Raw genomic sequence first — 19,931 nt, forward strand, 5'->3', positions numbered from 1 at the left:
CTCTGTCTCCAGATCCAGCTTTTCTCAGGCCCCAACTTTTTGGGCGACCATATTTCCTTTGAGGATGACCAGGCCTCTCTGCCCGCTTCCTTCCATCCGCAGTCGTGCCGGGTCCATGGTGGCAGGTGAGCAGGAGGTGGGGTTGGAGCACGGAAGCTGGGAGAGGCCAGGGACGGGGAGGCGCGCAGGGGGAGGGCGAGGACACACCTTTCAGATGATTTTCTTCCTTAACATCAGCTGATTAACTGTTATGTCCTGAGTCATTCAACATTAAAACAAATAGAATAACATTTTAATACGGAATGTAACTCTGGAGATACTAGATAGTATAAAGAACCCCAAGTGAGCAAAGGGCACATGCCGGTAATCTCAGCATTTGGGAGGTAGAGGCAGGAAGATCAGTTTAAAGCTAACCTTAGCTCAGGTACATAAGGGGTTCGAGGCCAGCCTGGGCTGCACAAGACCCTGTCTTAAACAACAACAAACATTTTTGTTCCATTTACAACTGCACGTTAAAGGAATCCGAGGCTGGTGGGGTAGCTCAGTGAGTAGGGCAATTGCAGTGCAGGTGTGATTGCCTGAGTTCAATCCCAGGAGCCCGCAGTGGAAGGAGAGAATCAGATTCTGAAAGCCCTCTGACCTTCACATGAGTACAGTGGCATGTGCATGTCCAAACATTTTACACACACACACACACACACACACACACACACACACACACCACACACACATTCACATAAACACTTTAAAAAAAAAAACAAAAACAAAACCTGACCCCTTCCAAACTTTCTGAAACTTTCAGGGCTGGAGAGGTGACTCATTGGTTAAGAGCACTTGCTGTTTTTGCAGAGGACCCAGGTTTGATTCCCACCACTCTCGTCAGGCGGCTCATAACCACCTGTAAATCTAGTTCCAGGAGGCCTCTGGCCTCCTCAGGCACCTACACTCACATGCACATAACCCCATCACCATCACCACCACCACCCACACACCCATATACAGATAATTAAAAACAGGGGCTGGCGAGATGGCTCACAAGGTTAAGAGCACTTGTTGCTACTGGAGAGATCCTGGGTTCCATTCCTAGCACCTCCTTGGTGGCTTATGACCATCTGTGACTCCAGTTCCAGGGGATCCAATCCCCTCTTCTGACCTCTGAGATCACCAGGCGTATACATGGTGGCTGTCTTAGTTAGGGTTTTTATTGCCGTGAAGAGACACCATGACCATAGCAAGTCTTATAAAGGAAAACATTTACTTGGGAACTGTCTTACAGTTCAGAGGTTTAGTCCATTATCATCATGGCAGGAAGCATGGTAGCACATAGGCAGACATGATTCTGGAGAGGTAGCCAAGAGTTCTACATCTGGATTGGCAGGCAGCAGGAAAAGACAGTGAGCCTCTAGGCCTAGACTGAGCTTCTGAAACCTCAAAGCCTGTCTCCTCAGTGACACACTTCCTCCACCAAGGCCACACCTCCAATAATGCATTATAATCTGCATGCTAAGTATTTCAAAATTATTATGCTCTTATTGCTCCCCAGAATGGAGCCACTGAGAGCTGTGGGGGTTCCCTGTGGTTCTTTTTGTCTTTGGGACCTTCTCATACATCTGCATAGTTCGTAGTAGTCAGAAAACTACCTCGTAAAGACATTTGAAGCCCATACAGTAGGAAGCCCCTTTAATCCCCGGGACGTAGAGATGGAGGAGACAGGATCATGCGTGTGAAGCCAGCCTGGGCTCCCAGACCTGATTTCAAAAAAGCAAACACCAGCAGACAAAGCTGAGCATGGTGACACGTGACTTTAATCCCAGCACCTGGAGAGCAGAAGCAAGAGCCCAGGGTCACCTTTGCCTGTGTTGTGAGTTTGGGGCCAGCCTGGAACATGTGGGGAAAAGAAAGTCTGAAAGAAGTGTGAAATAATCTTTTTTTTTTTTTTTTTTTTTTTTTTTTTTTTTTTTTGGTTTTTCGAGACAGGGTTTCTCTGTGTAGCTTTGCGCCTTTCCTGAGACTCACTTGGTAGTCCAGGCTGGCCTCGAACTCACAGAGATCCGCCTGCCTCTGCCTCCCGAGTGCTGGGATTAAAGGCGTGCGCCACCGCCGCCCGGCTGAAATAATCTTTTTAAAGAAGATTTATTTTTATTTTGTGTGTTTGAATATTTTCCCTGCCTGTATGTTAAGGTATGTGTATCATGTGCATGCAATGTCTGTGGAGACCAAAAGAGGGCGTCAGATGCCCTGGAGCTGGCATTTGTGAGCCACCAGGTGGGTGCTGACAACCAATCCCAGGTCCTCTGCAAAAGCAGCTAGTGCTTTCAGCCTCTGAGCCATCTCTCTGGCCCCTGAAATAGTCACTTTTGTCTGTGATGATGTCACAAGCCTAGTATATAGTTAGATTAATTTAACATGTTTTTAATCTTTAGGAACACTTTCTGTATTTGTTTGCCAGGGTAAAGGTTGGTCCCAGGGCCTCACATATACTACACAAGCATCCTACCAGCGAGCTACATACCCGAGTCCTAATTCTCTGTTGTTGTTTCTATAGTCTTTTTAAGATTATAATTTTATGCAAATAAGCAGGCATGGTAGTGCACACCTTTAATTCCAGCTCTCAAGGAGGCACAGCCACTGAGTTGGAGGCCAGCCTGATCTACAAAGTGAGTTAGTTACAGGACAGCCAGAGCTACATAGTAAGACCCTGTCCCAATAAATAAATTAATTAATTAATGCAAATAAGCTGAATAGTTTTATCTGACGAGCTATAATTCAGGATGCGCAGGAATGCAGGAGGAAGAAAGCCTGGAAACAGAGGGTGCCAGCTGGTTTGGGGCTGATGGCCACGGCCCTGAGGTCAGAAGACAAATTTTGGGCTTCAGGACTCAAGGCTTTCAGACTGCATGAATCTGTCTAGCTGAAGACATGGCGGGAGAGGTGTCTCGCAGCCTGGCCTCACTTTGGAGAACACACGCAGACACCACAGTTGGAAGGAACTTAGTAACTGATTTTTGTTGGTTTGGTTTGGTTTTTTGAGACAGGGTTTCTCTGTGTAGCCCTGGCTGTCCTGTGAACTCACTTTGTAGACCAGGCTGGCCTCAAACTCAGAGATCCGCCTGCCTTTACCTTCTGAGTGCTAGATTAAAGACCTGCGCCACCATGCCTGGCTGAACCTAGTTTTAATGACATAACTGTTTCCCTGGTTCCCGTTGTAGCTAGGTTCATCTAACAGGATGTCATAAACTCTGTGCCTTCAAAAGAGGAAAATAATCGTTTTTTGTGGTTCTTTTTTCTCTCTGCCTCCTCCCTTACTACAGAGACCAGGGCTCTGGTCTCTTCCTGTTGTTGAGTCTGGTGCCTTAGACCCCTTGGCCATCCCAACAGCCCTCTTCCTGTTCTTAAAAGGACACTCATCCCATCCTGGGGCCCAACCTCCCAACCTCTTCTAAACCTAGGTACCTCCCGAAGGCCACATATGGAGAACAGAGGTTGGCCCTTTCCCTCCACCATACAGGTTCCAGAAATTGAAGTCAGGTGTCCAGCTTACCCACTGAGCCATCTCACTGAGCCTTACTTTTTGTTTTGAGACAGGGTCTTACTCAGTTGCCTAGACTAGTCTTGAACTCATGTAGTAGCCCAGGTTGTTCTCGAACCTGTATGATCCTCCTCACTCAGCCTCCCGAGTAGCCACAGTTCCAATGTTAGCCAGTCCCGACTGATGGGCCCTTGGGCCCTCCCACCCCGCCCCTGCTTTGCTACAGCAGTGCTGAATGGATAGACTTTTTTGCATGTGTTACTTCTTGTTTGAAAGGCGGCATCGGAAGAGACTCCTAGATGGCACATTGGCAGGTTGATTGCCTGCAAAGCCTTGTGGGATACCGCCAGATTCCCCTCCAAAGGGCAGCATGAGCCCTGTTGGGTCCTTGTTTGTTTTTGTTAAGGCGGGGTCACCCTGTAGCCCTGGCTGGCCCAGAATTTGCTATGTAGACCAGCTTCTAGCTCACAGGGATCGGCCTGCCTCTGCCTCCCGAGCGCCTGCCTCCTTCTCTTTATTCTTTCTTTCTTCCCCTCTTTTCCCTTTGCAGTCCTTTCTCTCAACCTCAGTCCCTGCTGCTGTGGTGCCTGTCCACCGGGGACCACTCCTGGATTGGAGGAACACCGTCAAGTCCACATGCACTTGGACCCTCAGGGTACCCGGCAGGTATAAGGTAAACTAGGTTCTGGTATCACCTCCCTCTCTGTTCCCTTGCAGCTGGGTCCTGTTTGAGGAGAAGAACTTTGAGGCCGACCAGCACATTGTGTCGGAGGGAGAATACCCCACTCTCACGGCCATGGGCTGCCTGGCCTCCACGGTCCTGGGCTCTCTCCGGAAGGTTCCCTTGGTGAGTTCCTTATCCCTGCAATGACTTCCAGACTCTCAGGGTGACCTTGATTCTGAGGCTCCTAAGCCAGCTCAACTGACCAGCTGTTTACTGAACATTCTCTGAAATAGTCCAGAAACATGAAACTTAATTCGATACAAGACCTAAAGGTGACAGTGGTGTGTCCGGATCAGAGGCAGTGCTGGGATGAGAGAGGCTAACACTCAGAGTGGCTGAGAGGCAGGGCCAGCTTTTGCCCAGCTGATGGCCCATTCAGAGATGGTTGCCAGGGTCAGTTGGGAAGCTGGCTCTGCAGCGGAGAGGCAGGAGGGGCAAGGCAGGAGGAGGCTGCCTCAGTGACCCATAATAGAGGTAATACGCTGTTCCTGGGAGGAGGCTGACGGAAGCCACATGCACACTGTGATGGTGGGAGTGTCTGTGGAGGTCAGGGGAGGGCCTGGTGGTGCTGACAGTTGCTGGTGACCCTTTTCAAAGCTTTGTAAGGCTCGTTGTCATTATTTTTGATGTGGAAACTAAGTCCCAGAGCCGGTCTGCTTTGCTCCAGGTTCCACAGCTGGGAGCAGCCAGAGCAGGCTGCCTGGCTGTACAGCTTGAGCCCCTCCCACCACATAGACTGGGCTCTGAGGACAGTTAAGTTAGACCTGGGTCTGGAGCCCAGGTCTGGGCCTTCAAGTCATCGGTCTTACCTTCTCCAGCCTCAGTGCCATCTCTGCTAAACAGAGATCATGGTAGCACCTGCCTCTTAGGGTTGTTGAGGGGCTGGAATGAGATTAGAAAAAGTGTTCTACCAAGGATCTGGCCTGCAGTGAGCCACAATTAAAGGAGGCTGGTTACTAATTGATGTGATCATTAGTTATCGTCATTGAGATGATCTCAACAAGAGATGATGTCAAGTGAGCTCCCAGTTTTCCAGCCCGGCCGTTAGTTCTTAGGAGTGCCGGCACGGTGATGCACACCCGGAACCCCAGGACTCAGGGAGCTAAGGCCTATGCTAACACACTGAGTTCCAGAGTAGTCTGAACCATTTAGTGAGATCCCTGCTCAAAAATACAATAAAATAATACATGCAAGAAATGTTTCGAAGGGAGGATTTGGGGTTGAGCGGGTGCCGGTCTCTCACGTGCTGGGACTGAAAATCTGGGGACCTTGCTGATAGTAATATCCTCAGGAGCTAGGAGAGCTGCAGATCTGGGGTGCAGGGGTTGGGATTGTAGGACAGAGCCTGAGCTGGTGGGTTTCATGGCCTCATTTCTCCTTCTCTTGGCCCCAGCACTTTTCAGAGCCTTCCCTGTCCCTCTTCGGCCTGGAGTGCTTCGAGGGCAAGGAGATCGAGCTGACTTCGGAGGTTCGAAGCCTTCAGGCTGAGGGCTTCAATAACCATGTGCTGTCTGTGCGCGTCAAGGGTGGCGTGTGAGTGGGGGTGGCAGGCGTGTGGGTGGGGGTGGCAGGGCTCCTAGCTAGGTTGGGTGGACGGTGGGCTGGGGACCCCACTCCAGGCCAGGAAGGAGGGAGAGCAGTGTGGACTGAGGGCCTCTGGCTCTCAGGGCTTGGTTGGGTGCTGGGTCCCCAAAACCCCAAATCTACTTATTAGCCTCTTCCTCCCACTGCGGGCCCTCTTCCTAGTGTGAGGGAAGAGGAAGCAGTGCTTCTAACACCTGTGCCTTGTCTGTCTGTCTGTCTGTCTGTCTGTGTTCCTCTGTGTCTCTGGCATCGGCTGGGTGCAGCTGGGTAGTGTGTGAGCACAGTGACTTCCGGGGACGACAGTGGCTAGTGGGCAGCTGCGAGATCACCAACTGGCTGACCTACAGCGGCACCCAGAGGGTGGGCTCCCTCTACCCCATCAAGCAGGTAGGTAGCAGTCAGCGTGAGTGCCTCTGGGGGTGCCTGTCCCCATGTACCTCTGTGTGTTTCAAAGCTTGACATTTGTGTCCTTCTGTCATGGTTTGTCCTTAGCTTCTTCGTACATCGTCATCTCAGTAGATTCCTCTAAATCAACTTGAAAATGAAACAATTTTGTCCTTGTCCTCAAGGACCATATGATATATATACAATAGGCTGATTGACCCAGAACTGAAAATCATCTCATGTACCACTTACCAGTAGTCGGCACATTTGGTTTTGGGAAGTATGAAGCTTGCCTGTGAGGGTGTGTGTCTGTACCTGCTTGACAAGAAGTTGACTTCATTTCTGCACACATGTATTTCTAGGATATGGCTGTGGCCTGTGTGTCTGTGTATGTGTATGTACACATACATGTGCCCATCTAAGAGTATGTCATTTGAGGTCATGCTTCTAAGTAGTCTGGAGGGGATTTGTATGTTTTTGTGTGTATGGGCATGGGCATGGGTGTGTGTGTGTGTGTGTGTGTGTGTGTGTGTGTGCCTGCTCATGCCTCTGCCTGAGAGCCTTCTGAGCATATACATCCATGTACGAGGGCATGTGTTTAGTCTGTTTGTTCACAGACACTTATGACAGCAATTCTGGAAGAAATCCTAGCAAATATCTCTGACTTGGGGGGAAATAAAGGCCCAGGGAAGTAGACAAGGAGTTGATTTATAGTCTTGGGCAAGCACTGTCCCTCCAGGGATCTTGGTTTCCGTGTGTGTGTGTGTGTGTGTGTGTGTGTGTGTGTGTGTGTGTGTGTGTGTGTGTGTGTGTGTATTCTTACAATCAGTTGTACCTGGAGCAAGCATAGGTACTTGGCACTGGGCAGACCTGATAGGATCTGTGTGTCAGTTATGATGTATGAATGTGATGACTGCATGGACCTGTGGAATTGCTTGTGCCTTCTGTAAACTGTGCCTCCTTGTGGACTGCAAGTATATCCGCAAGGGTCCCTAGGTACATGTGTAGGTGTCTGTGGTCACAGAACTATGCACATGTGTTACACATGTGCCCTCAGTATGGGTGTGTAAAAAAAAAGTATGACTTAGAAGCAGGGTGGAGATAAGTTTGGAGGCAAGGAGGGTTTGGGGGTGTGGGTCTCCTAGGGGGTCCAGGGTTGGGGGTGGTGGGCATCCAACCCTGGCTGCAGTCTCTCAGCCTCTCTTCACCATCAGCGCCGAGCCTATTTCCGCCTCTGGAATGCAGCGCTAGGGGGATTCCTGGCAGTGCCTGACCACGTGGAAGACATGAAAGCAGGCCGTGTGGTGGTCTCTGAGCCCCGAGCCGGGGGCAGCTGCGTCTGGTACTATGAAGATGGACTGCTGAAGAACCAGGTATGATTCCGGAACTGGGTCTGCTCAGCTCCAGGTCTACCAACCTACTTTGGGAAGTGGAAGGCCGATTCGATCCCAGATGCGTGGAGGAAGCAGAGAATAGGGCTCTTTTCTTTTTCTCATGCAACCTGGAGAAATGGCACACAGTGCAAAGCACTTGTTTTTGTGAGGACCTGGCTTCAGTTCCCAGCACAAAAATGATGCTTCATAGCCATCCCTAACTCCGTTTCTTCTGATCTCTGTGGGCACCAGGTGTAGTGCAAAGATATACATTCATAAAAAAAAAAAAAACTCATAAAATAAATCTAAAAAGGGATAAAGAGACTTGCCTAGGGCCACAGTTGAAATAGCCAGCATTCAAAACCAGCTTATGAGCTGGGCATGGCAGTGCACACCTTTAATCCCAGAATTCAGGAGGCAGAAGCAGTTGGATATCTATGAGTTCAAGGCCAGCCTGGTCTATATAGTAAACTCCAGGCCAGCCAGGGCTGCAGAGTGAGACCCTGTCCCAATAACAAAACAAACAACAAAAATCCAGTGTATGAAGGATTGCTTGAGCATGGGAGATTTCCTGTGGGGAATGCAGTATCTAATGATCTTCTGGGGCCTCAGATGGCCCCCACTATGAGCCTACAGGTGATTGGACCTCCTAGTCCAGGCTCCAAAGTAGTGCTATGGGCCGAGAGCCGCCTACCACGCCAAACTTGGAGCATCAGTGAATTGGGTCATATCTGCAGCCAGATGTTTGAAGGCCAGATCCTGGATGTGAAGGGTAACGTAGGCTATGTGTGTGGGAGGGGGCACCCAAGGGGACTGGGGAACATTGCTGTCTCCAGTACCCTAACCACCTCTCAATCTCCCCCTCAGGTGGCCGAGGTTATGACCGGGACCATGTGGTGCTTTGGGAACCTACCAAGGACAGGCCTTCCCAGATCTGGACTGTTCACGTACTTTGAACATCAGTTTCCTTCACTGCAGTTTCCTGCTGGAGACTTTTGCTGGGATGAGACATTTTTTATAGATTGTTGCTGTAACATAAGCTGTTTTCTATCATGCCGCCGCCGCGTCATCTCTCTCTGCACCTTGCCAAGGAGGAAGATGGCCCCCCCCACCCCACCCCCCACCCCCGTTGCCTTTCTGGCCCCTCCTCAGGCTGGTTTCCCTCCTTGTACAGCCTGACCTCGTCACCAGAGGGAGCTCCAGAACCAGACTAACTGGTGTGTCACCCAGTCCGGCCTCCCGGGCTGTGGGGGCGGGTGGGGCACAGCCATCATCCGAGCCCCGTCTGCCCATCTCAGTGTGGGATTCTGATGGGTGCTCAGGGCGCAGAGGTGGAAGGCAGAGTTGGCCAGGCCAGACAGAGGAGGCAGAGCAAAGCATTCTAGGATTACAGATATGTCCAAGGGTGAAAACTTCAATGTGCAGTGTGTGAGAGAGATGGGGGGGAGTCGACACCCCAAGAAGCCTTGTCCTTGGGCTCCTCCCTGCTTCTTCCTACTCAAATCTCAAAGCCTGAAGGTTTGGCCTTAGTCAGAAAAGCCAGGAGAAGGGGCTGGGTCCCTAGCTAGGTGGCAGGTCAGGTTATCAGACGCTGCAGTCACTTTCTAGCCTTCGATTGGCACAGGTTCCTGGGAAGACCCAGAAGCAGGAGCCCTGGAGACCAGTCTGGGCTTCCTTCTCGCTTTTCAGCCCCAAACACCAGCCCCAAGCCCAGCAGGGGAGAGCGGTTAGAGGAGCCGTTTGTCCTTCCTGCCTCCTCTGGCTGTGGGTGTGGGGGGTGACTCCTGCCTCCTCATCCTCTGTCCCTGTGATTTGTGGACAGGTGACTCATGAGATGCTCTTCCGTGAACTTTCCCAGATACGGGGGTGCTTCTGGGTCTACAATACTCCAGCTGGGAACGTTGAGAGAGACAGAGCCAAATGATCTATGTTGTCCCCGCATCTGTCATTATGAAGACACCTAGGTCATGGGGTGGGAGACTGTCTGAACCTGAGGTGTCGAGGGCCTGAGAAGTGTGTGGGGGAACTGGGTTCATCCCTCCCAAATACTCAGGCACAAGTGAAACAAATACAACTAAAGGTGGTAGTGAGGGTGACAGTTTCCTGTCCTTGTCCCTGCAAGGTGACTCTAAGGGAGGAACCTGGGCGAGTGCCTTGGTAGCGCCTTCCCTGCCAATGACCAATGACCTAATGCCGCTGCACACATGACTCCTGGGATCAGGAGTGACCAGTGACCACATGTGGGGCCCCACCTAAGCATAAGTAAAACTTTATTGAGCCCCAGCTGGGTGTTACTTGGCCCCTTCCATTAGTACCTCCCCATTTTGGCCATTGGCCATCAATTTCAACTTCCTGGGATCTCTGGTGTCAACCCTTTCCAAGGACTGGGTTGGGGATCTCTTGCCACTGACGGTGGTAGCTCTTGGAGGAGCACAGGGCTGTAGAAGCGACATCATCCCCTCAGCCGAGGTAGAAGAGACACATGAAAGTGTTGGCGAAAAGGAAGAAACTGCAGGCACCCACGTTGATGTGAGATGGGGCCCCACCCTTTGTGGGTTTCGCTGGGAGTTTGATAGTGATGCCGGCGGCAGGGGTCACAGGCTTCGTATCATTCTGCCCCAAGACTCCTGTTTGTATCTGCAAGAGAATTGTGGGGCTCAGGAGGCTTTGAACCTCATGGAAAGAACTCATCCCCCTTAGTGCCTTTCCCCAGCTCTAGGCCTCCAGAAAGCTTCCGTCCTAGGCCCTGTTGGCATGTCTGGCTTCCTGCCTCACCCTAGGCAGTGATGAAGCCATCTCTGCCCCTGTCATTCTCCTCCCATCCCCACAGAAATCAGAAATGTCCTGTCATGTTTCAGGCCACCAGGTCCTCCAGCACAGAGAGAAGCAGAAACCCATCCTTGACCTGAGCCCGAGGAAGGGTGTCCCCTGCCAGAGACATGGGGGTGCTTCTGGGTCTGTGGTACTCCAGTTTGTCTCCGGTCAAGAAGAGTCCACCATAGCCTGGAGTGTCACATGAGACAGGGCTAGATGAAAAGGGCACTGGCAGAAAGACCAGATGTGACAAGTTGTCCTTGATGCTTGATCGGGCAGCAACTGAAGCTGCTCTTGATGGGAATCAAACTAGTTTTGGTGCCAATCAAACTGCCCTTGATGCTTGATCGAGATGTTCTTGATCAAGAACTTGATGGCTCCATTTCCTGTATTAATCAGGTCCCTCTGGGCACACAGGTGCCTTGAAGGCTGCCTCCCAGAGTGCTTTAGAGACTGACTGAGAGATTTCTGTCTCTGTATTCCCACACACGAAGGCTTCTCCTTAGCAGGGCCAGGGACCCCCTGCCTCCTGTGGTAGTCTCTCAGCCACCTCCTCACCCCTGCTAGAAGGACTGTTCCTGCAGCTCCCCTCAACAGGGCTTCCTCTCCATGCTCTGTGACCCAGAATTGCACAGAACCTTTGAGTGCCTCCATGTAGCTGACACCCTGTGAGGTTTCCCCACATGGGACCATGGGCTTCCCCGAGGGCAGTCTGTGGTCGCTAAGAAGAGTGGAAGGCCAGGTATACAGGCCCTCCTGGTGTCCCAGGTGGTCTCTTGGTGACCATCTACCTCTGTCCCGGTGGTAGACTAGCTCCCCCGGGATCTTGCATTCCCTCCCTGACCCTAGCCCAGGCCATCAGTGTTGGAGGCAGGGGTCTAAGGAATGTCCTTACCTGAACTGCCACCAGGAGACTGATGGTGAAGACGAGGAGGAAGCCGTTCATTCTGGATCTTCCTGGGCTCTGGTAGCAGCTTTGAGAGGTGAGCTCAGGGCTGTCTGCAGGCCTCTTTGAGTCTGGATGCTTTTGAACTAGGAGGCAGAGGAGATAGGGAGGGTGAGGGGAGGAGAGAAGGAGGGCCTGGGGGCGGGGAAGGGAGCTACCTTCTTTCAAGTGTGGGTGGATGGAATGAGCCTCAAGCTTTCAAGACTTGGTAGATGAATTTTGACTTCTCAAAAGCCCAGGCAGGAGATGAGGGTGACCAGAGGGCAGTGCCCAGCATTGCCTGGGCTTGGAACCACGTCCCGGCCACGGAAGTCCGCTTTCATCGTTTGACAACTTGACCTCAGTCTTTAACAAGGTGGGGGGGAGGAGATGCTGGAGGATCAAATGCAGTGATAATCCTTACTTTTATTTTTATTTATTTATTTTTTATTTTTTTTTTTTGAGGCAGGGTTTCTTTGTGTAGCCCTAGCTGTCCTGGAACTCGCTCTGTAGACCAGGCTGTCCTCGAACTCACAGAGATCTCCTACCTCTGCCTCCCAAGTGCTGGGATTAAAGGCATGGACCACCACCACTCCAGTGATAATCCTTAATTTTATTTATATATTTTGAGACATGGTCTCTATCACTCTGGGTGGGTTTAAATTCAGGATCCTCCTGTCTCAGCCTCCTGAGTGCCGAAATTACAGACCTGTATCGCCCTGCTGGCTAGTAACTTATTTTAAAAAGAGCCGACAAGGGGCTGGAGAAATGGTTAAGAGCCCTGGCTGCTCTTCTAGAGAACCTGGGTTCAATTCCCAGCACCTACATGGCAGCTAACATCTGTAACTCCAGTTCCAGAAGATCCAACAGTCTCACACAGACACACATACAGGCAAAACATCAATGTACATAAAATAAAAATAAATCACTAAGAAACAAAAAGAGACAAGTCTGCCTCTGCTTCCTGAGTGCTGGGATGAAAGGAGAGTGCCACACTATTTATATTAAAGAGTACTAGCCAGGCATGTGGAAGCACGCCTTTAATCACAGACCTTGAGGGGCAAAGGCAGGTGGATCTCTATGAGTTCAAGGCTAGCCTAGTCTACATAGTGATTTCCAAGACAGCCTGAACTACATAGTAAAATCCAGTCTCAAATCAACAAAAACCCCTGTGTAGTAATAATACCCAACACTAGAAACTGTTATATAAATGGTAGAAAGATTGAGTTCCTGTAATATCAGGACTCGGGGAGGTAGAAGCAGGAAGAGGGATCAAAGGCAGCCACAGATAGACAGTGACTTTGAGGCCAGCCTGCACTACCTGGGCCTGTCTAGAAACAGACAAAGGAACTAAGAGAGTGGGGTGGATACTGCCATCAGTTCTGTGACAGCTCAGGATCACTTAGATTCAGGACAGGGTGTGGAGGATGGGTTAATTTTAAGTCAGGCCTTATTCCCTCTGGGCCTCAGGCTCTTCATTTCAAGTTGATTATTTTTCAATAAATATTTGAAAAAATAAATTTTAAAAATGTGTGTGTGGGGGCTGGGCAGTGTTGGTGTACGTCTTTAATCCCAACACTTGGGAAGCAGAGGCAGGTGGATCTCTGAGTTTGAGTCCAGTCTGGTCTACAGATCTAGTTCCAGGACAGCCAGGGCTAGAAACCCTGTCTCAAAAAAAAAAAAAAAAAAAAAAAAAAAAAAAACAAAAAACAAAAAACAAAAAGAAAAAGTGTGTGTTTCATTTGCATGTACATATGTTATGTGCACCATGTACATGCGTGGTGCCTGGGAAGGCCAGAAGAAGACATCAGATGCCCGAGAACTGGAGTTATAGCTGGCTGTATGTAGGTGATGGGAATTGAACCCAGGTCCTTTGCAAGAGCAGCCAGTGCTCTTAACTGTTAAGCCATCTCTCCAGCCCTTTCCTGAAGTCTCTTAGGCCCTGGTGTTTTGGGATTTGGGTGAAGAAAAGGAGCTGAGTTATTCATGGCACTCTGGGATGGATGAGTGGGCACAGCCGTGAGGACAAGCAGGCACACAGGCTAGCACCCAGGAACTAGGACGAGGCAGTACTGTGGGAGAGTTCCCCAGACTGTTTGGGTAGTGCCCTAACTTATTTAAAACAACAACAACAACTGTGGTCTCAGTGATACTGGGAAATAATTATTCCCATTTGGCTGATGAAAAAAAAATGACTTGTCCAAGTTCACAACCAATGTATCATTTGAACTTGAGTTCAGGTCTGTCTGATGCCTAAGCCATGTATGGAACTTCCAGGGCTGTTCTCGAGTGCACTTTTTGTCATTTTGTTTGCCCTTTAATGTGATGCTGGGGCCCTCACACAAACTAGGCAGGTAGTGCCCAGTCCCTGATTAACTTTTTTTTTTTTTTTTTTTTTTTTTTTTTTTGGTTTTTCAAGACAGGGTTTCTCTGTGTAGCTTTGCGCCTTTTCCTGGAGCTCACTTGGTAGCCCAGGCTGGCCTCGAACTCACAGAGATCCGCCTGCCTCCGCCTCCCGAGTGCTGGGATTAAAGGCGTGCGCCACCAACGCCCGGCCCTGATTAACTCTTGACTCCCAATCCCGACTCCCTGGCTCACAGCCCAGCTCCTGCCTCACCCATTCTCTCTGGCTTAGTCTATTTGGTGTTGTATTTGCATGCCACAGGGTAAAGGGGATTCCCCTGGTCTTTTCTTATATGGGTCAGGGCCTTTGTCACAATCCTAGGTAAAACCTGGGTGGCTTTAGGGACCTTGATCTCCTGTGATAAAGCTGAGAAGAATAAAAAAGTGAGAATCCAGCTTACGGGAGAAAGGCAGGAAGTGAAGGAGGGGTGTGACAGTGCCCCCTCCCGTAGATCTCCTTCTTTGCTCTCTTGCCCTCAGTCCTGAAGGTTCTCAGCTGCTCTCCCAGGGAGAGGTGACTCTTGGGATGCTTGGGAGCCAAGGAAGCAGCAGGCACGCAGCAGCAGGAAATCAGAGGCCCGTGCTGAAGCCCAAGAGTGTCCTGCTGAAAACTGGCCACCGACTGGACAATTTTCTCCTCACTTTTGAAAAGAAGCTAGAACAGCTGAGCCCCAGAGCTGGCCATGCCCACCCAGGTTGTCCAGAAAAGGGTGTCCAATCCTTTGGAATTGGAGCTACAAACAATTGTGAGCCACCAGAAATGGGTGCTGGGGTCCGAACCCAGGTCCTCTGGAAGAGCAGCAAGCACTCTTAACCACTGAGCCGTCTCTCCAGGCTGGATGTAAACTTTTTAAAAAGTATCACTGGGGGGCACACACATGCGCCTGTGTGTGTGGAGGCTGGAGGACAGCTTTCAGGGGTTGGTTTGATCCTTTGTACAGTGTGGGTCCTGAGGCTTGAACTCAGGTCGCCAACCTTGGCGGCAGGCACCTTTACCCATCCAGTCATCTCATTAACCCCTTAAACTTATTTATTTATTTTTTCTTTTGGTTTTTCAAGACAGGGTTTCTCTGTGTTAACAACTCTAGCTGCCCTGGAACTCGCTCTGTAGACCAGGCTGGCCTTGAACTCACAGAGATCCATCTGCCTCTGCCTCCAAGTGCTGGGATCAAAGGCGTGTGCCACCACTGACTGGCTTATTTTTATTTAGTTATTTTCAATTAATAAAAACTCATTTTTATTTAGTTATATTTCCAGCCCTGGGTATTGAACCCATGGCTGCACAATAAATATGTGTTCTTACTAAACATGTGCTCTACTACTGACCTACACTCCCAGAAATACTATCTTGCAAAGCCCCACAGTATCCTTTTCAGATCCTGAGATGTGAGGTCTGAGGGGATGTTACCACTGGTGGGGGTGTAATGTGGGGTGGGGTGGGGCGGGACGGGACATCAGGGTTCTGGGAACATCTTTAAGGGTCATGAGGGCTTGGACATGGAGAGATGTCTGCTGTCTGTCCATAACCAAGAAGAGAAGTAGGGTTTCAAACATTTGCCTCTCTTGGCCTCTGAGCAGCTACATTCTGTCTTGACAGTATTTGAATAGACAGAAGACCAGTTGCCAAGCTGAGAGGGCTCTAAGAAAGCCCCATTTGACAGATGGGAAAACTGAGGGTAAGGCAAAGTTAGTGCTAGAATTGCAGGCTTGACCCTGCTCCATCAGACACCTTATCTAGGTGGACTCCTGAGCCCTGACAAAGCAGGAGAGTCCATGCCTCTCCTCAGGGATGGAGACCAAATTCCTCAGTATAATGACCAAGCGCCCCCTAGCCCAGCCTTCTTCTCAGCTTCATGCCTCATTTGGTAACATCTTCCACTACCCTGTGCATACATACCACTTCCTAGTTAGCCCTCACCCACCCCTGCTTGTTCTTGCCCTGGCTGCCTCGGCCTCAGGAAATGACACCAGGCATTTCCTCTGCCCTTCCCCAGTATTCACACCCAAAGCCCCTGCCCAGAGAAACTTTCCGCTTCCTCTGTGAAACTCCCTCCAAGATGGAGGTGTCCTTTCACCCTCAAGAGCTGCTTCAGCTACCCTGAAGACTACTGTGCTCGGAAGATACTCCCCTCAAAGATCCAAGGGCTTGGTTTCCATGCCCTGCAACACATAAAACCAGATGTGGTGGTACACCTCTGTAATCTCAGCCCTACGGAGAAAGAGAGGTTCGAGGTCATCCTCGGCTACATAGTGAGTTTGAGACCAGACTGAACTACATGAGATCCTGTTTCTAACAAAACAAGACACAGATCAATAGACAACAGACGATTGTACTGCCTTTTGTGATCTGGGCTAGGACTTGTCACCTCTCCAACCCATCAGAGGGTAGGACATGGGACTAACAGGTGTCAGGGACCACTGAAAGAATGAGTGAAAGTTAAGGTGTCCACTTTCACCCCACTGCCAAGCCTTGGCACTGATTGGTCTGGTTACTATGGACAAGCCCTGGCTCTATACTGAGGAGTTACCAGTGTAGAAAAGAATGCATGGGCTGAGAGCAGGGAGGCTGCATTTGGGATGTTTCGCTCCTGAAAGTATTTGTCTCTTCCAGAAAAGATGCCTAAGAAACTGAACAGACCTAAGCAGTGGCCCACGCCTTCAGTCCCCGCATTTGGGAGGCAGATAACTCTGAGTTTGAGGCCAGTCTAGTCTACAGAGTGAGTTCCAGGACAGCCAGGCCTACACAGAGAGAAGCCCTGTCTCCAAAAACAAAAACAAAAACAAAAAAAGGAAAGAAAGAAAGAGAAAGGAGACCCAAACAAGCAGGCAAGCTCCCCACTTGGCCTCTGGGTGGCAGGGTGAAGGTATTGTCTTAGCTGGGGTTTCTATTGCTTTGATTAAACACCATGACCAAAAAGCAAGTTGGGGAGGAAAGGGTTTGTTTGGCTTACACTTTTACAGCACTCACTGTTCATCCTCAAAGGAAGTCAGGACAGGAATTCAAACAGGGCAGGAACCTGGAGGCAGGAGCTGATGCGGAGGCCGTGGAGGGCTGCTACTTACTGGCTTGCTCTTCATGGCTTGCTCAGTCTGCTTCCTTGGGATGGAAGAACTCACAATGGGCTGGGTTCTCCCCTATCAATCACTAATCAAGAAAATATCTTACTGCTGGATCTTCTTGTTTTTTTTTTTTTTTTTTTTTTTTTTGTATTTTTGTTTGTTTGTTGAGACAGGGTTTCTCTGTGTAGCCCTGGCTGTCCTGGAACTCACTCTGTAGACCAGGCTGGCCTCAAACTCAGAGATCCGCCTGCCTCTGCCTCCTGAGTGCTGGATTAAAGACCTGTGCCACCATGCCTGACTGAACCTAGTTTTAATGACATAACTGTTTCCCTGGTTCCCGTTGTAGCTCAGGTTCATCTAACAGGATGTCATAAACTCTGTGCTTTCAAAAGAGGAAAAGAATAGTTTTTTGTGGTTCTTTTTTCTCTCTGCCTCCTCCCTTACTACAGAGACCAGGGCTCTGGTCTCTTCCTGTTGTTGAGTCTGGTGCCTTAGACCCCTTGGCCATCCCAACAGCCCTCTTCCTGTTCTTAAAAGGACACTCATCCCATCCTGGGGCCCAACCTCCCAACCTCTTCTAAACCTAGGTACCTCCTGAAGGCCACATATGGAGAGCAGAGGTTGGCCCTCTCCCTCCACCATACAGGTTCCAGAAATTGAAGTCAGTGAAGTGAGTGCCAGAATTAAAGGCATGCGCCATTACCGCCCAGCTACAGCCCGATCTTATGGAAGCATTCTCTCAATTGAGGTTCCCTCCTTGCAGGGGACTCTAGCTTGTGTCAAGTTGACATAAGATTAGCCAGCACAATAGTGAAACAGGAAACAACAGCCCAGCCGTCACAGGGATTGAGGACAGCATGACAACAAAACAGAAAAGGACAAACATGGAAGAGGAGGGTCTCATGGAAGGGTCTAGATAATAGGATTATCAATATGAATTTTCAGCAACTGCACCTGGACTATTCAAAGACATACGAGACAAGATAGCTGAGCGGGGCCGTGGCAGTGCACGCCTTTAATCCCGGCACTGAGGAGGCAGGGGCAGGTGGATCTCTGTGAGTTCAAGGCCAGCCTGATCCACAGAGTGAGTTCCAGGAAAGGCACCAAAGCTACACAGAGAAACCCTGTCTCAAAAAACCCAAACCCAAACCAAAAAATAGCTGAAGTAGAGAAAAGAACCAAATGCAAATTTCAGAACTGAGAAATAGAGTGTTAGCAAGAAAACCACAGTGGACAGGGTTAACCTCAGACTGGAAACAAGTAATGTGGAAGGCAGGCCATTGGACATATGCACTATGTCTCTCAACTACCTGCTGTTGCCAGTTCCTGGTTTCCGTTCAAGCTGTGGGACTACAGCAGCAAACAAAAAGCAGCGGTCTCTACTCATGAGCTCACACTCACAGGGGGGAAGACAAAAAAGACTGGCAATTTCCGGGCTCCGTAAACATTGAAGAAATCAAGATGCAAGAAGAGAGAAAGGGAGAAAGTGCATCCAGATGAGTGGTCAGGCCTGGACCCTGGGAGGAGCTGCTAGTGCTCAGACTTGGTGGAGACCTGTGACACACATCACCTTAGATTACCATCCCATCCCAACTGCCCAGCATTCTCTCTCAAGGGTTGGGGTGGAAGGGCAGGAGAGAGGAGATGGGGGAGGGGAGAATACCTCTCCCCTGCCTCTCTCCTCCTCCCCAACCCTTCTTTGAGACAAGGCCTCACCGTAGCCCAGGCTGCCCCTAAACTTGCGATCCTCTTCCCTCTGCCCCGTGAGTCCAGGATTACAGGCATGTAATAGTATGCCACCGAGCACAGCTGCACAGTGTTCTTTAATAACTGTCCCCAGGGCCTAGCACAGGCCCACACAGAACAAGTACTCACTATGTACCTTGCTTGTCCATGATGAACTGGGATAAAGCAGGGGAGGGTGTTGTAGCACATGTTACAATGTGATCACGTGATCTGCCCTAAGATTTTAACTTTCATGGAGAGAAGTATAACTTAATAGCGCCATGGAACAGTCAAGGTAAATCTTTGTTGCTGCTGTTTTTGAGACAGGATCTCACTCTGGTAGTTAGACTAGCCTGGAACTCACAATGTAGCCCAGGCTATCTTCAAATTTCTATCAAGGTAAATCATCCACCCATCCATCCATCCATCCACCATTTTGCTTACTTACTCTTCCAATCTATTGGTACTAAAGGGAGAAATTAGTAGCCATCTTGAAAGATGTTCCTTCCCCCTTCTTCCAGTGGTTTTTTGAATTGACCAAAAGTTGAACCTATGGGGAAGATGAGGCTGGGACAATAAATCTGTGTATCCTGGACTTGGCAAAACAAGATATGAGGAGTAATGGGCTCGATTGACCAAAAGTTGATCTCCAGAGAGTGTAGGATTGCAACAATAAATCTGAATGTGTCAACAAAAGCAGGACATAGGGAATAAAAGTGTATGTCTCTATAGGTACCCTGGATCCTGTTAGCAATTAGTAACCTTATGTTTCCCTCATCCCTAGCCCCTGAGATATGTAACATTCTGCGTGTGAACCTTTCCTATATAAACCCCTTAAAGTGAGTGCTCGGGGCCTTCCCTCTCTTCACCTACTATTAAGTGGTGTTGGGGAGGTCCCTGCCTAGGCCGGAATAAATGAAACCTTTTGTTCTTACATAGGAAGTTGGCTCCTTGGTGGTTTTGTTGGGGGGGGGGGTTGCTCACTGGAGGGCATTACAGTACTCACTAGCTGGGGCAAGATGAATGAGAAAGGGACTCTTCCCTCAGGTTTTCATAGGCCACTGCCTATGGGAGGGGTCACTGTAGTTCACAAAACTGAATGGGAAGGTCATCGTGGTATCAGGCTTTAAAGCAGAATATAGGTTTGCTTAAGGGCAGGGAGAAGAACCTGAGCAGGTTCCTGGAGGAGGGGCATCTGAGATGGTTTCCTGGAGGAGGGGCATCTGAGATGGTTTCCCGGAGGAGGGGCATCTGAGGTGGTTTCCTGGAGGAGGGGCATCAGAGATGGTTTCCTGGAGGAGGGGCATCTGAGATGGTTTCCTGGAGGAGGGGCATCTGAGATGGTTTCCTGGGGGAGGGGCATCTGAGCAGGTTCCTGGGGGAGGGGCATCTGAGCAGGTTCCTGGAGGA

The 19,931-nt window shown here is 49.9% G+C and overlaps 2 protein-coding genes across 7 annotated transcripts in view; one reads left to right on the forward strand and one right to left on the reverse strand.

The window, feature by feature from the left end:
- Window positions 1-8,651, forward strand: part of Crybg2 (crystallin beta-gamma domain containing 2) — a 29,587-nt gene extending 20,936 nt beyond the window's left edge. For 4 of the 5 annotated variants that reach the window (XM_015994521.3, XM_076565364.1, XM_076565365.1 and 1 more), the window contains 7 exons: window positions 13-125; window positions 4,247-4,376; window positions 5,647-5,786; window positions 6,101-6,224; window positions 7,436-7,594; window positions 8,207-8,366; window positions 8,462-8,651. In XM_015994521.3, coding sequence (XP_015850007.2) covers window positions 13-125; window positions 4,247-4,376; window positions 5,647-5,786; window positions 6,101-6,224; window positions 7,436-7,594; window positions 8,207-8,366; window positions 8,462-8,550 — 915 coding nt within the window. In that variant the 3' untranslated portion in view covers window positions 8,551-8,651. Of the gene's footprint in view, window positions 1-12; window positions 126-4,079; window positions 4,377-5,646; window positions 5,787-6,100; window positions 6,225-7,435; window positions 7,595-8,206; window positions 8,367-8,461 lie in introns of all 5 variants that reach the window. The other variant, XR_013049380.1, reaches the window with a different exon arrangement.
- A 1,196-nt stretch (window positions 8,652-9,847) lies between these two features.
- Cd52 (CD52 molecule) lies at window positions 9,848-18,706 on the reverse strand. Of its 2 annotated transcripts, none has more exons than XM_076565366.1 (3): window positions 18,679-18,706; window positions 11,304-11,440; window positions 9,848-10,231 (listed from the first exon to the last, which is right to left on the reverse strand). In XM_076565366.1, exons 1-3 carry the CDS (start codon window positions 18,689-18,691, stop codon window positions 10,055-10,057), a joined length of 327 nt encoding a protein of 108 aa, XP_076421481.1. In that variant the 5' UTR covers window positions 18,692-18,706; the 3' UTR covers window positions 9,848-10,054. The 2 variants fall into 2 exon arrangements, with proteins under 2 accessions (XP_076421481.1, XP_076421482.1); XM_076565367.1 differs by lacking the exon at window positions 18,679-18,706 and adding an exon at window positions 16,705-16,726.
- Window positions 18,707-19,931: the final 1,225 nt, after the last annotated feature.

Source organism: Peromyscus maniculatus, chromosome 2 (assembly GCF_049852395.1).
Source record: "Peromyscus maniculatus bairdii isolate BWxNUB_F1_BW_parent chromosome 2, HU_Pman_BW_mat_3.1, whole genome shotgun sequence".
NCBI lineage: Eukaryota > Metazoa > Chordata > Mammalia > Rodentia > Cricetidae > Peromyscus > Peromyscus maniculatus.

Excerpts from the sequence above, each read along its gene's own strand:
- Cd52 (XM_076565366.1), bottom strand. Across the intron at positions 10,232-11,303 it reads GTCTCCTGGTGGCAGTTCAG|ATACAAACAGGAGTCTTGGG; the intron begins GTAAGGACATTC and ends ATTCTCTTGCAG.